The sequence below is a fragment of the Propithecus coquereli genome, unplaced genomic scaffold (assembly GCF_000956105.1).
Source record: "Propithecus coquereli isolate 6110/MARCELLA unplaced genomic scaffold, Pcoq_1.0 Scaffold27, whole genome shotgun sequence".
In the NCBI taxonomy this organism is placed as follows: domain Eukaryota; kingdom Metazoa; phylum Chordata; class Mammalia; order Primates; family Indriidae; genus Propithecus; species Propithecus coquereli.
This window is the reverse complement of record NW_012148285.1, coordinates 9,351,542-9,366,622: the sequence shown is the minus strand read 5'-3', so window position 1 is coordinate 9,366,622 and position 15,081 is coordinate 9,351,542. Positions and strand designations below refer to the sequence as shown.

General features: G+C 47.7%; 1 protein-coding gene across 1 annotated transcript in view; it reads right to left on the bottom strand.

The window, feature by feature from the left end:
- SNX29 (sorting nexin 29) overlaps positions 1 to 15,081 on the bottom strand; it is a 496,896-nt gene that overhangs the window by 225,220 nt on the left and 256,595 nt on the right. Inside the window, exon 15 of the mRNA XM_012647575.1 lies at positions 14,399 to 14,505. Within this exon, the coding sequence (XP_012503029.1) occupies positions 14,399 to 14,505 (107 nt within the window). The remainder of the gene's footprint in view (positions 1 to 14,398; positions 14,506 to 15,081) is intronic.

The window sequence follows — 15,081 nt, the reverse complement described above, 5'->3', positions numbered from 1 at the left end:
AACTCTCCTCCTGAGCCACGGCACAGGGAGGGGAAAATTTTCCATTAATTTTAAAAGCTTTTACTACCAAAGGCAGAAAAGATTTTTCAAGAAGACAAAAAAAGTAATATTTTAGCATTTAAATGCAGTTTTCTTCACAAAGGGAAAATAATGTCTACCTATTACATAGTGGGAACTGGGCTGTTACCATAGAACACATTTCACTTAGAGGAGGAGGCCCGCGCTTGAGAGCCTCATTTCCAGAAGCATTAATCTCGGGCACCGGAAAATGCAAGTGCCGGCGCGCAGAAGTTGGTCTTTGTCGCGAACAAAGTTTTCAAGTTTTTATAAGACTTATCTCCCTTCTCTACCTTGAAAATGGATTTTTTTTTAACTTCTTGGAGAGTGGGAGGTTGGGGGGTGGGAGGACAGTAATCAACAGAACCCAATTCCATCTCTCTTGCTAAAAAAAATATCATTCTTGGCCCAAAGCAGGGCACAGAGCCGCCTGCATGACCCAGAGAAGTGAATTGGGGTATTTCGAGGGTTCCATGGAGAGGGAGAGAGACTTTTAACAAATACTTGTCACTGTCAAAGAGCGGCTGACAGTTCGGCCCGGCAAAGTGGAGTTTCCGGCGCCGAGAGGGAAGCTGTGAGTCACGCCAGGGAAGCGGAGCACACTCGGCTCTGCCTCACCAGTCCTCGAGGTGAACGCTACCTTCGTCAACGGAAGCTGCGGAAAAAGATGCTGATGGGGAAAAAATTAGCCACAAAGGAAGTTAGGAGACAGGGATGTTTTCTGAAAAACAAAACTAAGAAAGCTGTGGGCAATTTGGCAAGCAAACATGTGGGTGGGGAGGAGGAGGAGGAACATTCTGGGACTCTGGCGGCCTCTCCTGAGGGCGCAGGAGGCTGCTTCACGGCCCCATGGCGGGGTGAGGGTCTCCCTGGAGGGAACCAGTGACCCCACTGTCTGTCGTCCTGGTAAAGCGGAGAACTGAGGACACGGGAAGGGAAAGCCATCTTCTCCCTGGGCTCTGGTCACGTTAGGCCGGGATTCGAAAGCCCCAAGAGAACCAGGGCAGTTCTAGTGGTGGAGCAGGCCCGTCCTCAGCCAGGTGACGGCAAGCCAGGAAGGAGGCAGGGACACAGGCAGGTCTGGGCTGTGACTGACAGGACCTGAATCCACCCAGAGAGGAGCTGTCCTCACTGTTGAGCACAGGATCGGGGCAGGGAGTCAGGACCAGGTGTCAGAGAGCAGTGACAGCACTTTCTGCTGGTAGTGGCACTGGCCGCGTAAGCCCAAAGCTGCCCAGATTCCGGCACACGGACTGTGCGGAGGGGGAGGGGTGAGGGAGACTGTGGACTTCTCTGGCCTTGGAGTGGAAAGGGTGGGTCCTCAGGAGCCAGGAATGGCTCGTTCTCCCTGGGTGAGCACGCCAGGCGTTCTCAGCCCATCAGAGGAGACTAGACTTGCGGCCACTCCCTGTGTGACGGGGCTCAGGTTGTTCAACTCAGGAGTGATGCTGTCTGTCCCTCCAGCAGGTAAATGGGACAAGACGGTCCCTATGCACCAGACACGAGGAGAGGGAGATAGCGGGAAGCATTGCACGTGATTCCACATTTGATCTATAAACTCTACACATTAGAAAGCACTACTGCCAGGACATAGATGAGGACACCTGAGGCACACAGAGGTTAGGCGACAGGGCCCGGGCGTGCACTTAGAGCCATGACCTGGATCCTCACATGCCGAGCAACGTGGGGAAAGACCATCACCTCCTGCTGCTTAGATTCAAGGTTCTTTTCCCCAGAGAGTGGCCGTGAGCCTCAGGTCTAGAACATGAGCCCCAGCTCTGTCATCAGTTCCTTCTGTGACTTCAACCATCAGTAAGCTCACCATGCCTCAGTTTCCTCCTCCATATAATGGGGCTAAGAGTAACACCGCCACAGAGAGCGACTGTTCAGGATCACACGAGATAAACAAGGTGCTTAGACACGTGCCCGGCACGTTGTGAGCTTGCCGGCCCAACCAGGATCTCAACAATCACTCAGAGAGATACCTGCAGCTTTCCCAAAGAACAGAATGGCTCAAAATTAACTGATAAAAATGATTCTTTGTGTTTTTATTTTTTTAATCCACTCAAACATGCCCCCAAAGTAGATTAAATGAAAATGTTCAATATGGTCTTTCTACCGAGCTATTGGATCAAAGCAAGTCATTAGCTGAGCTGCATAATTCATTTGATTAATTTGCACGGTAACGAATCAAGAGACGCCACAGAACCTCAACATCGCTCCAAGTCCAACTTCAAGTCTCTTTCAAGCTTTGGAAGATTCTTCAGCTAGAAAACAGTCAGAAAACGTGTCAGGGGACCAACAGGGAGCTTAACCTCTAACAAGGGCTGGTAAATCTACCAGAGACATCTTCATAAACGAATACACTGTCTGACAGGTGGGGCAGGAAGACCTCAGCCACCGCTGTCATCAGAACAGGGTGCAAATATCAGCTCCAGCACTTCCCAGCTGGGAGACTTCGGATACGCTATTCAACCTTTCTAAGTCTCCTCCACGCCCACCACCACCTACCTTGTGGCGTTGCTGTGAAGATGAAATGACGGTGCATGTAACGCCCCAGCCCAGCACTGGACACACAGTGGGTGCTATTAAGTGATGTCAATTACATTAATTTGGGTTTAAATAATTCATTCATTTTTTCATTCATTTCTAGGTGAGTGAGCCACCTTGGTAAAAATTTCTACTTATTCCATAGATGGATGTTGGCAACAATTCTTACATACAAGCTTGGACAAAGTCCAACCTCTACAGGCCTAGCCCCAGAACCTCTGTGCTTGGTATCGGCCCCTCAGTGGAAGAGAACAGGCTAGTGATAGGTTTTATATCCTTCAAATAAAACGAACAAGAGCATCATGTTATTAGAAGCAAAGTCCTAAGTCTGACTATCCTATCAAGGGCCATTTCTGAAATGAGAGGGTATCCTGAGGCAATGTTTTTTACGCGATGCTTTCCAAGCCAAACTGCTACGAACCATTCAAGCTGAACGTCTTCCAGCGTTCTCCCTCAGGAACGACAGCAGAGCATGGTAAGAAAATGCAGCCTCTCAGCACCCCTGACTTGCCCAACAAAACTAAATCTTCCTGAACAGGTCAGAAACAGCTGGCTGGGACTTGGAGGGGAATTTCTATCAATTGGCCAAGAGCAGGCCGGGCAGGGAGATGCAGCAATCCAGGAGTGCGTGTGTCAGGAAAAGTCGAGACAGGGAGAAAAGGACAGAGAAAAGGGAAAACTTTCCAATCGGACCACTTTCACACAAAGAAATGTTAACTGTAGCATCTGACACCTAAAAGACCCTCTCCAGGAGGACTGTCAAATAGTGCTAAATAACCAGGAAACGTGAAGGTGTTTTGCCTGTCTCGCTCTACAGCCTGTCAGTCAGTTGCCCAGTTAGTCACACCTTTGCCGGTGCTGTTCCCGCCACCCGGACTGCCCTTCTCACTGGCAATGTCCTGTTCTACCCTCACGGCCCAGCTTAGAAAGGAACATCCCCGCCCTGTTTTCTCTGAGATGCCCCAAACCGCGTCCCTTCCACTACCAGATCTCAGACGGTGTTAAGTCCCCTCTTCGCAGTCACCGATCACTTGCTGCTACCAATTACTGTTTTATGGCGCTAACTCCCCTAGTAGGCTGGGAGCCCCATAAGGCAAAGCAGGGGGCTGATGAATCAACGTACCCTTTGACCTGGCACTCGCGCCTTCATTCAGCACTAAAGTGAGCCCTGCTCGTCTGCCCCCATGGCACCCACTTCCCCTCCTACACTCCCGTTTTCATCGGGGATCCATTCCTCTCACCAGCCTTCATTCTCCGCGTCTGAATGGGGCTCTTCCCTCTGTCTCAGCGCGTGAGCCAGATGCTGTGGTCAGCTGAGAAGAGAGACTGCAGTCCAAGCTGGCCCTACAGAGAGAGCTCAAGGTTTCCGACAGGGATGGAGAGATAGACTCCCACTTTTCCTATGGGTGTGAACCTGGAAGAGAAACTGTTTGCCCAAGGGTGATCACAGCCACCTGAGACCACGAGGGGAAAACCTACCAAAAATGACGTCAACCCAGAAACGGTAGAGGCAAGTGCTAAAGAGAATCCAACAGGCGCCTGGTGACACAGCTTAAGTCTCAAGACCCAGCCGCACCTAAAGCCAGACTTTCCCTCTTGGGCCAAAGGAACCCCTTTCAGGAGATTATCAGGACAGGCTGTGCTCCGTGGTGATAATAAGCAAAGCCTGATATCTTAGAGGCTGAACACAGGTCAATTCTGCACTTACGACATTTGTAGTGGGTCCAGCAGCACAAAAGGACAATTCCCTTCCAAGCAGCAACTCGGGGATCCAGGCTAGTGTCATCCGTGGCCACGCTGCATAGAACACACGGCTTCCAGGCTCACCGTGGCAGTGGCAACAAGAACCAGGGAAACTCATCTACAGCCCACTGGGAGAATTAGTCACATGGTCCCAATCTACCCTTCACATAGATGGGGAAAGGCACCTGTCCGTGTCTAGGCAAAGAACAAGGAGACAGGGCTCGATAAACAAATAGCGTAGTCTCTGCCACGGCCAGCTGGAGCCAAGTTTTCTGTTTCCTGCAACCAAAAGGCTCCTAAATGATACAAGTGCCATCCAGGAGACAGAGGATCATGGCAGATGATGGGGCTAACACGGCAGTTGCCACTGGGGAACTTACAGCAGAGCAAGAGAACACGGGGAAAGAATGAGGGAAACGACAACACAGGCAGGACAAGCAGATACGAAGTAGGGGACTGTCAGGACTGGGAGCCGGGATACGACGAGACACTGGGGAACTGAACGCAGTCTCATGGGTGCAGAGGGGGCATCAGAGAAGGCTTCCGGGAGGGGATCTGGCAGATGAGAAGTCGTCAGTGAGGGAAATCGGGGAGGGCAGGGTGCAGGGGAAAAGAACAGGGCTCCAGGTAGAAACACCTGCCTGTGTAGAGGTCTGCAGTGAGCGTGTGTGCGCTGGGGGGACTGGAGCAAGCTCAGAGGGAGGTGAGAAATGAAGAAGGCAAGAGCCAGAGCAGGAAGGGTTTTATGTTAATGTATGAATGTGTTACATTTGGATGAACCTAAGGGCAAAAGGGAATCACGGGAGAGTTTTAAGCAGAAAAATGGCCCCAGCAGCCTGGGCTTGGGGTAGTTTTTCATTATCCCATCCCCGGGTGCTAAATGCACCAGCCCCGCCCCGTCTCAGCAGTCTGCACTCCCCCCGACCCGTGGTTTCTACAGCCCCACACTGCTAGTGACAAGCCCTGGAGGTTACTAGCAGGCTGAGCTCCACCAGCACTGGGGACAGCCCTGTCCCTTCACCAGGTGTATCCTGAACTCTGAGCCCCACCCTGACAGGGCAGTGTCTCCTGTCCTCCCTTCCATCAAGACCAGACGGCTCCTTCTGGGGGCCCAGAAGTAGCTTCAAGAAGCCACTTCCCACCTCAGGCAGGAAAGCGAATCTAAAAGAGGCCCAAAATAGCGTCAGTCTGAAAAGCTGAAAACCAGCCACTATAATTACAAGTATTTTTATCTATCGCCCAAAAGGGAGTATTGGATCATTTTCTCAGTGTTTCGCTAAGGAAGTTCATCTGTTCATTCTCAAGTACTCCAGACTCCCGGATCAGAGACACAACCGGAAATGAGGCTGCGACAGAAATGGGAGCCAAAGAGAACGCACGAGGTGCAGATGCTGAGCAAAAGGCAGGGCCTTGGCACCGTCACCCTTGGAGGGTGGCAACCCCACTGTGAAATGGGACATGCCCCAAGATCTTTAAGAAAAGAGAAATCCAAAGATTGGCAAAGATAAAACGCCTCCAAGTCTGGGAGCCCGGGCTTGTCTGCACAGAAGCACAACTGTCACCCACAGCTGAACGTGCCCTCCGCAAGCGCAGTCGGTGACAGAAAGGCCCAGGGAGACGTGGAAGGAAAGAAGAGCCAGTGAAGAGGGGGCACTACCGGAAGTGGACCCTCTTCCTCCTGCCACACTGGGCGGGTCACCCTGGCACACGGGAACGGCCTAGGGACACCCGCTGAGCACAGAGCAGTCAGAACGGGCCGCCGTCCGAGCAAGTGCTCACACTGGGAACTCGTGTGCCAGGCGGAACGTTTCCATTCTCCCCACTGTCCCTTCCGTCGCGTCCTCAGGCTTGACGAGCTAATATGTCTGTCACCACTTTCCTCGTCCAGGCTCCACTCAGAGTTAAACGTTCAAGCTGGCCGCCAAGGAAGGCGCGACTCCTATTTCAAGCCCGGTACAGAGAGGCCACAGAGGATGGTGGAAAGATGCCAACCTTGGCATCAGCCGGCCGGGGTTCGGGTCCTGGTTCTACACATGCCAGCCTCGTGACCTCGGGCAGGATCACCTCCAAGCCTGTTTCCTCATCATCCTTAGACACAGCGAACAACAGATCAGACAACCCATGTAACGCAATTAACACAGTGCCTAAAAATAGAGCAACCCCTCGGTTTATGCTAACTGCCATTACCATCACTATCGTCAAGATTTATAGTTGCCTTCCATTAAACAAATGTCACCAAAAGCCTCACAGGTCACAGAGTACCTACCACCTGATAGACTCTCAATAAACAACGATGGGAGAAATTCTCCAGGAGCAACGATCCAGTTTTTTCAACTAATAAATGACAAGTAAAGAAGAAACGGAGGGAAGATACAGATGAGGGGACCTATAGATCAAAAGAGACTTCAGAGAGGTACCAACCACTCACAAGGTGTGGACCACCTTATGTGGATCCTTATCCAAGCATCAATTTGAGTTGGAAATTTAAACACCTACCAGATATTTCATCATATTAAGTAAGAAATTATTGCTAGCTTTTTAGGTATGATATGGATATTAGAGTTTTTTCTTAAAAAAGAAAAAGTCTTCATATTTTATTACCAATATATTCCAAACTACTTTGGGGTAAAGTCTATGTTGGGCCTTGGATTTCCTTCCAAATACCACAAGAAGCTGGGGAAAGAGGAAAGCATATGAATGAAGCAAAACTGGCCGTGAGTTGATAACTATTAAAGGTGGGTGACAGGAACATGGAAGTTCTTTATATTCTTTTGTCTCCTCTTATATAAATTTGAAGTATCCATAACAAAAATAATTTTTAAAGAACTGACAGAGCCACCTGTGAGATACAGCCTGCCTCCTCCTCCCCCAGAGACCTTCGCAAGGGAATTAGTCCATTCTAAACAAGGCTACCCTGGAGCCTGGAGGGTGGCTACCCATGGAGGCTGGAAACCCATGTGCTGATGGAAACCTACAGGCAGTGGCTGCACCTCTTTGTCTCCAAGTTCCTCAGTTTCCCAGGGCCAGTGCAGCAGTGCTGCTGACATGACTATGCTTGTCGTTGATCGGAGTCGACGTGGGCATCCGAGCAAAGGGCAGATGCAAGAAGCAGAAAGGCGCGGTGCTGAGCTATCCTGCATGACCTGGATGCTAAGGTTCCTACCTCGGAAGCTGGGAGGGAGAACAGTAAACAACGGGCCCCCTGAAAGGCCCTCTGTTAAAAGAAGCCCCCCTCCCTGGTAGTCCACTCTGAGGTTCACTGAGACTGGCAGGGGCCTCCTTTATAAGGCTTTGTAAGGTATGACAGTGACACTGGTTATGCATTTGTTTGTTTTTTTAAGAGCTCTCATCTCTTAAAGATAGATTCTGAAATATTTAGGAATGTAATGATATGGAATTTGGGATTTTCTTCAAAATGCCATGAGAAGCAGCTATGGGTAGGACAGGATATAGAGGAAGCAAGACTGGCCAGGAGTTACTAACAGCGGAAGCCAGGTCATGGGTACGTGAAGACTTCTTATACTATTCTATTTTCGTACATGTTCCAACTTTTCCATCATAAGATTTTAAGAACTCCTTAGAGGTTCAGCCCTGTTAGTCATTCACACTTTAGTGGAAATCACACCTATCCTGCTAGGAAAGAGAACTCCTCACCAGTTTTCATTAAAACACAACAAGCACCTAAATACTCGGTTTTGCTTGGTGAACAAACTTTTTCCCCTTTATATGAGATGAGAGCCTGGTCTCAAATCCACTACTCGGTGTCACGTGATTAACAAAAAACCTTGTATCATACTTTTCATTTTGAGTATCATTTTAATATAGATCTCAGGTCAGAGTTTTTTGTGTTTTTTTTAATCCTGAGTCCTTATACAGAATCTAGCGTTTTACTTAAAATCCCATGCTTCTCTGGGGCACATCAAAAGTGCTGGAAACCACTAGTGCCAATTTGAGAGGCAAGTGTTTATGGTGTAACTGCTCCCAAGGTCTTGGCTGCTTCAGAAACTTTTTCATTAAAATGATGATCACATCCACAGTTATCTACAGTGTGTGATTATGAATGTGCTTTTTGCCAGCTTGATGTTTAAACTTACTTTTCCATTAATAGTAACTCTGCCATTATAATGAGAATAAATGTTGCTAATATGCCATTTATTTTGCCCATGAGAAAAATTCTGGAACTATACTCATACAGTAAATGATAAGTATCCTATAATTTTAAAAATCAATCAACAGCTAGCTGAGCCCTGCCATATGGAAGGAAGTGAAGCTCTGTTTGCAGAGGATGGACTGGCAATATTGAAGTAGAAGGCACATAAGAGGGGCAAACAGCTGGAATATGTGCTATAAAGCAAGACCTGGGACAGCCGGAAGGCAGGATGAAGGAGCTAAGCGCTGGTAAGCAGTGAGGGGAAGAGGAAGTGAGGGGAAATAACATCTACTGATCACATACATGTAAAAAGCTTTATTATAAGTTAGGGCTCTTCAGTGTTAAGCAACAGAAACAGATTCTCACCTAAGGAAAAACAGAATTTACTGTAAACAGTTAGGAAAGTGGGAGAATCTGGCTCAGAAAAGGAACCAGAACCAGGACAGCTCTGAAAGTTCAACACAGGAACAACTGGAGAGTCTTCAGACCAATTGCTATTAGCCTACTGAATAAATGCCTATTGCTCATTGCGAGTGAACAAATGGCCTTCCAAGCACTACTGCGTTCTTATATAACTCAATAGTTAAAGTCCCCATCGCCCTAGCTCGGGTCATATGCCCATCCCTGAGCCAAAAAGGTGGCAGAATACTTGGATTTACTGTCCCACCAAGACAGCAGGCAATGGTGGAGAAGTCATCCTGCCAAAGGGAATCAGAACAAAAAGGAGAAAAGAAACCGCAAAGACACCTGTCTGCTACAGGCACTGATCTGGGTTCTTTATGTTGAATTCCCAAAGCAAACCCACTAGTAGGTATTCTTGGCTGCAGTGCAGTAAGAGAGAGCCTGAGGCTTAGAGAGGCCAGGTGGCCTGCCCAGGAACACACGGCAGTAAGTGGCAAATCTGAACTCAGTTTGCCATGGGACGCCATGTGCTTTTCCAAGCCACCAGGTTGCAGAAGGTGACAACAAAGAGATGCAGGATCAAAGTCCAAATGTCACCACTATTTTCAAAGGCAACACCTGGAATAGAATGGAAAATCGCTGGAGATGAGTCTAAACCAAAGGAATTCTACTTAAAAAGAGGTAAAAAAGCAAGAGTCTTAGAAGAGACCTATCTTGGATGTGTCCAATATCTTTTATCTTCAAAACCCTTGGTGAGAATAGTGGCTTCTCTTCTCATGTCTTAGACCTTCAAGAAGGAGGAGGAAGTTTACAAAAGAAATTCTGAGCATTGTCACTATCAGTCCCAAAGGAGGAGGGAAGAGCTATCTAAAGAAGCCGCAGTTGGGTGCCGAGCTCTGTAAAACTGCCATAGAAGGCATGGCTCCAGGCCTGTGGGTGTGACTACCTCTGCACTTCCACCTGCCTCCCCACGAGCGGAACGGCAAGCTCCCTAAACACAGGCACTGTGCTGCATTTGTCTTCTTACCTAGGACCAGCCTTGGGGAAATAAAGAGCTAATGCTACTCACAGATGAAACATCGATGGCTTTGCCACCAAAGTCACTTTGCAATCAAGAAAGAAGGAAAACTCAGTATAGGGAAGAGAATGCCCCTTGAAGAACGTCTGTGCCAGCCTCCCACCTTTCTTGGTTCACCTCCTGGAACCGTCAGCACTACTGAGCCCAGGTAGGGGAAGCCACCAAAGGAGGAAAAAGGAAGCTAAACGTTGGACACTTAGAAGGTGCTCAAAGCACGTGTTCTACGCGAGTTGGCACCATCTGCTACTCAATGTCCTCTCCAGCCTGTCCGAGCTATGCTTCCCCCTAGAATTGAGGGCCAGAAGAAAGTTTGCCTCCTCTAAGAGACCCATTTCCTCTTACCACATATCTAATCCTTTCCACCAGGGTGCTCGGAGCCATATTTAGGACTTAGCTGTGGGGCCTTATACAATTCACTCTTAATCTGGGGTCCCAGAACTCATATTTGTCATCCTTTAAGAATGACACTAAACGACCGAATCCACTGAACACACTGGCATTCTGTTCAATATTTGCAGAACTCCTACTCTGTGCTGTTAAGCAATGAAGATACAACTAAAAAGGTAATGTCCACACTACCGCTAAGGAGCTACCCCCGGTGACCTATTACAAGTCACTTTGGGTGTGGTCATTCCAGGCACAGATAAGACACGTTCTTCCCTTCTTCTCCAGCAACCAAGGGTGTCAACATCCTCCTCCCAGCGCTATTTCAAACGGCTGATGCTGCCAGTCCCTGTTATCTACTGCTAATGCACCTCGTGTCCTTTCAATCATTCTCTTCAGCATCACTAGCAACTGTCCTTTCTCCTCTGTCAAATTGACCTTTTTCTTCTTCTTCAACGAGCTCGGCCTTCTGGAACAAGGCAGAAGGGTTATGGTTTGGGCTCTGGTGCTCGACTGCCTGGGCGACACAAATCCAGTTCTGTTTCTTACCAGTGAAGGAATCTTGAGCAATTTACTAAACTTCTCAAAGCTTCATCTGTGAGCTGGAGAGAGCAATAGCATCCTCCTCAAGGAACTCGAGCTCATTTACCTAAAAGCCTTAGCACAGTGCCTGCAACTAAAAGTAGGCGCCCGACAGCTGCTGCTAGTGCAACGGTGGCCATCACCCTATTTAAAAACTAGTGTTTCTACCCCTGCCAGATTAACCTACACCTGCCGCAGTTCTCCTGTCCCTCCTGCTTTCCAAAGTTAATCATTGGGTGTCAAGAACAATCTTTATACCTCCAGTCCTTGGCACTTGATGCTCACCAGCTATTAAAAGGTGACTTTATGGTGTCAACTTTAGGTTCTGAGCTGTCCCAGACGCTGGATTCCAGGTCACCAAGCACGGATGTGCAGTGCGCATGTGTAGATAAGTAAGGTGGTCTTCATGCTCTCAGAGACAGACACCTGGAGAAAGAATGCTCAGGAACTCCCCTGGCGTTGGGATCAATGACCACGCTCAGCGTGTTCCAAATAGCCATATGACCTAAAATAAAATATTTCTTTTTCATCTGCCCTTCTGGCAGGGAAAGAAACTGCATCAGCTTTTCCCCACATTCTTTCATTACTCCACTCTGACACGTGTTTACGACTCTCTAAGAATCAACCCATTAGCACAATGACAGAGGAGCATCACAAGGGCTGTCGTAAAGGGCCCGATTAATGTGAACACAAAGGGTTCAGGAATACGCTGATGTAATGAAATGCTAATGCTATTCATAGATGAAAGATCACTGACAGAACCTCACTTTGCAACCAAAGGAGAATGAATCTGGGTAGTAAATGCCATGTGAGGACATCTCTGCTTCAACCTCACACATCTCCCGGCTTGCTGCCTAGAGCCGGCGACGCTGCTGCTGCCGGGGTACAAAGGAAGCTCAAGGTCAGCAAGAGAAATAAATCTTCACACCTGAGCCTCTAGCCCCGTCATCTGGCAGGTCAGCACCAACGCTCACGGTGACAAGGCCAACCAGGCGATGGCTGGACAGTCACCCCCCACACACCTGACCTTCTCCACACATCACAGCTGAAGTCAACACACAGTGACGATGAGACAATGATGAGATGTCCATGGTGGTGACATGGCCTTCGTGGTGCCACTGTCTGACCCATCTTCCTCTCCAGCCACGGTGCCACCTCTCTCCCCTCGTCCACTCTGTCCCAGACCTATGTCCCTTTCTGCTCCTGCTCACTCTTTCCCTGCACAGGGCCTTCCTTCTTGCTGTTCCCTGTGCAGCAAGTAAGTGTCCAGTTAAACACTAGTACGAACCATCCAACCACCCGGCCCACGAATGAACCAGCAGGGCTCAGCCCAGCGGCCCCGGCAGCCAGCCGCTGTCTTCTGCAGCCCTGCTGGCCTTCCGGGCACAGGCTGGAGGCATCCACATTGAGCATGCTGTCCCGGCCCCAGCGCTCAGCGTGCTGAATGAACTCTGGGAAGCGGCGCTTCCACCACCCTGCGCTGGGCTGACAGAGTCCTTCCAACTGCACTTGGTTGCCCCAGAGGACCGGAACCTTTCGACCCACTTTTGCTCTGATAACCCTTCGCCCCTCCTGACTCATCAGGCCTTTGTTCATTCAATAAACCTAGACATTCCTGTTCTAGGAGAACCTTAAAAATACCTTCATTCAAGAGTTATTTATACCCCATAATATGCTGAAATAAAAAAAAAAGTTATTTATACCACTTACCATTTGCCAATAAATGGCCACTGAGCATACAGAGAAGGACAAGACACAGTCCTGCCTTCCAGGGACTCAGAGTCCACTCGGGGAAACACACATACAGGTCCTCACAACGCTGAGACTGGGGCACTGCTCCCCTCTCCACGTGGGCCTTCCGGGCACAGACTGATGGCCCAGCACCCTGACACTGCCACCAGCCAACTCTGAGTCCACGAGCCCACGAGTGAGTCTCCAAGGAAGGACACGGTGGTGGGTGGAGGCCATGCAGGAAGGCACAGTCGCTCCAGACCCTCCCAGCCTGGTTTCTGACTCTTCCCCACCAGCCTGTTTCGTTAAGACCACAGCTTGCTTTTTCCTGAGCTCACTTGCGTTAGAATGCAAGTTGCTTCTAAAGTCACCTCCCTTCTTTAGAGTGAATTTAGGAATCAGACAAAATAGGCCGTAAGAACGGCAGCCGGAACCAGGAATGAGGTTAGAGGGTCCTCTTCCAAGGCCTTGGGCCTTTGAAATCCACCCCCCAGCTGGAGCATGTCTCCATAATGAGTAGGTGTTTTTCTAATCACAAAAATAAAACTTACTGTGGCAGATTTAGAAAGTACTGGAAGTATATACTTGTATACTTCCATGTGTATGTGTGTACATACAGACATGACTTACAATACTACCCAAGGGACCACAACACGCACACACACACTTGATCAAAAACTTAGCCTCTCAGCTTCACCACTGAACATGGTGATATTAATGGTTTCTGAATAAACTCCTTATCCTGTCAAGGAAGTACCTTTACTCCTCATTTATCAAGAATATTTTTATCTGATATCAATAATGAACACAATAAAATGACTAAAGATAAATATCTGGTTTTTCCCCTTTAATCTACTAATGAGATGACTTACATGGATGAATTTCCTAACATTAAACCTTGTAATCCTAAATAAACCCTCCTTTTTATGTGCATTGTTCTCTAAATATGTGACTGAATTTGATCAGATAATATCTTTCTAGAATTTTTATACATTTACATACAAATGAGACTAGACTAGTTTTTTACGTAATCTTTGACAAATTTTTTGTATCAGGGTAATGCCCACTGAACCAAGACACAGATGTGTACATATATGTGTATACACACACACACACTCACACACACACACACACATATGTGCTTTAAAGAAATATAAACAGCAAAGCGCTTGCTGTGATACCTTGAGGGTTTCCTGGAAACCCCCATAAAACCATCTAGGCATCCTACCTTCTAAGGAAGGAGTTCTTTGATTACATTTACAACTGTCTTCCACAGTGGTGGGGTTTTGGGGGGTTTGTTTTTTTGTTGGTGTTTTTTGTCCCCTCCAGCAGTCGGGCTCATCTTCATTAGTTCTGTGACGAACGTTATCCTAGAAAACAGTCTACCTCATCCACATGTACACATTTAACAAAGTTGTATATGATATTCTCTCCTGGTTTTATTCTCAAAATCTGAGGTTACATTTGTTTTCTTATTTTTAATGTTACATATTTATGTTTTCTCTGGTATTTCCTTACCACAGTGCCAGAAGTTTCTAATTAAGCAGTATTTTTCAAAGAATCAGCTCTTTATGAAGTACGCTGGTTTTATCTTGTTTTGTTTTGTGGGAAGGTGTTTGGCTGTTTTGCTAACATCTTTTTTGAACAGGCTGGGCCCTTTCCTGCAAAGTCCCCAAAGAAGCCACATCAGGAGTACGGACACACGGACTTGCCGGCCTTACCTCGATGAGCTTCCTTTCGTAGGAGCTGGCTAGCTCTTCGGCAACTTCTCCTGGCTTCTGTTCGGTTACTGTAACTTCTCCATCAACACTCCAAAGATTTGGCACAACTTTAGAAAAAGAAAGACACTCCATAAATATTTTAACGGTAATCAAAAATTATTTTCCCAGTAAAAAACATTTCTTTCCCAAGTGAATTCTCCAAAAGAAAAATCTCTTAAGAAGGAAAAAAACCCACATAATTACCAATTACTTCAACACTGCAACATTTTCACACAAGTACAATAAAATGAGTGATAAGCTGTATTTTTTAAAATGCAACAACCGTCACGAGACAGAGGCACAGGGGTCCGGGGAATAATCTTGTCGCTACTTTCCATTTCAGGGCAAAACAGACAGTGCTCTGGTAAGACATAAGAACCTATGCTTGCATCTTTTATATTTGCCAAATTTTTCTCCAACAAAAAAGTTATCCAGCGAGGCAGTACCTGTCCACAGCCAGACGTGCAACAGTAATGGGTGTCAGATTACACGTAAAACCAAGCATTGGTCTTTGGAAACCACGCTTAAGATGACAGCAAGGCAGCCTCTGGAAAAACTCTAAAACCAGCACGTAATGTCAATGCAAAGACATGTCAAAAAGAGACAGGGCTCCCAGGTCAAAGCAAGAATGAGCACAGGAGGCC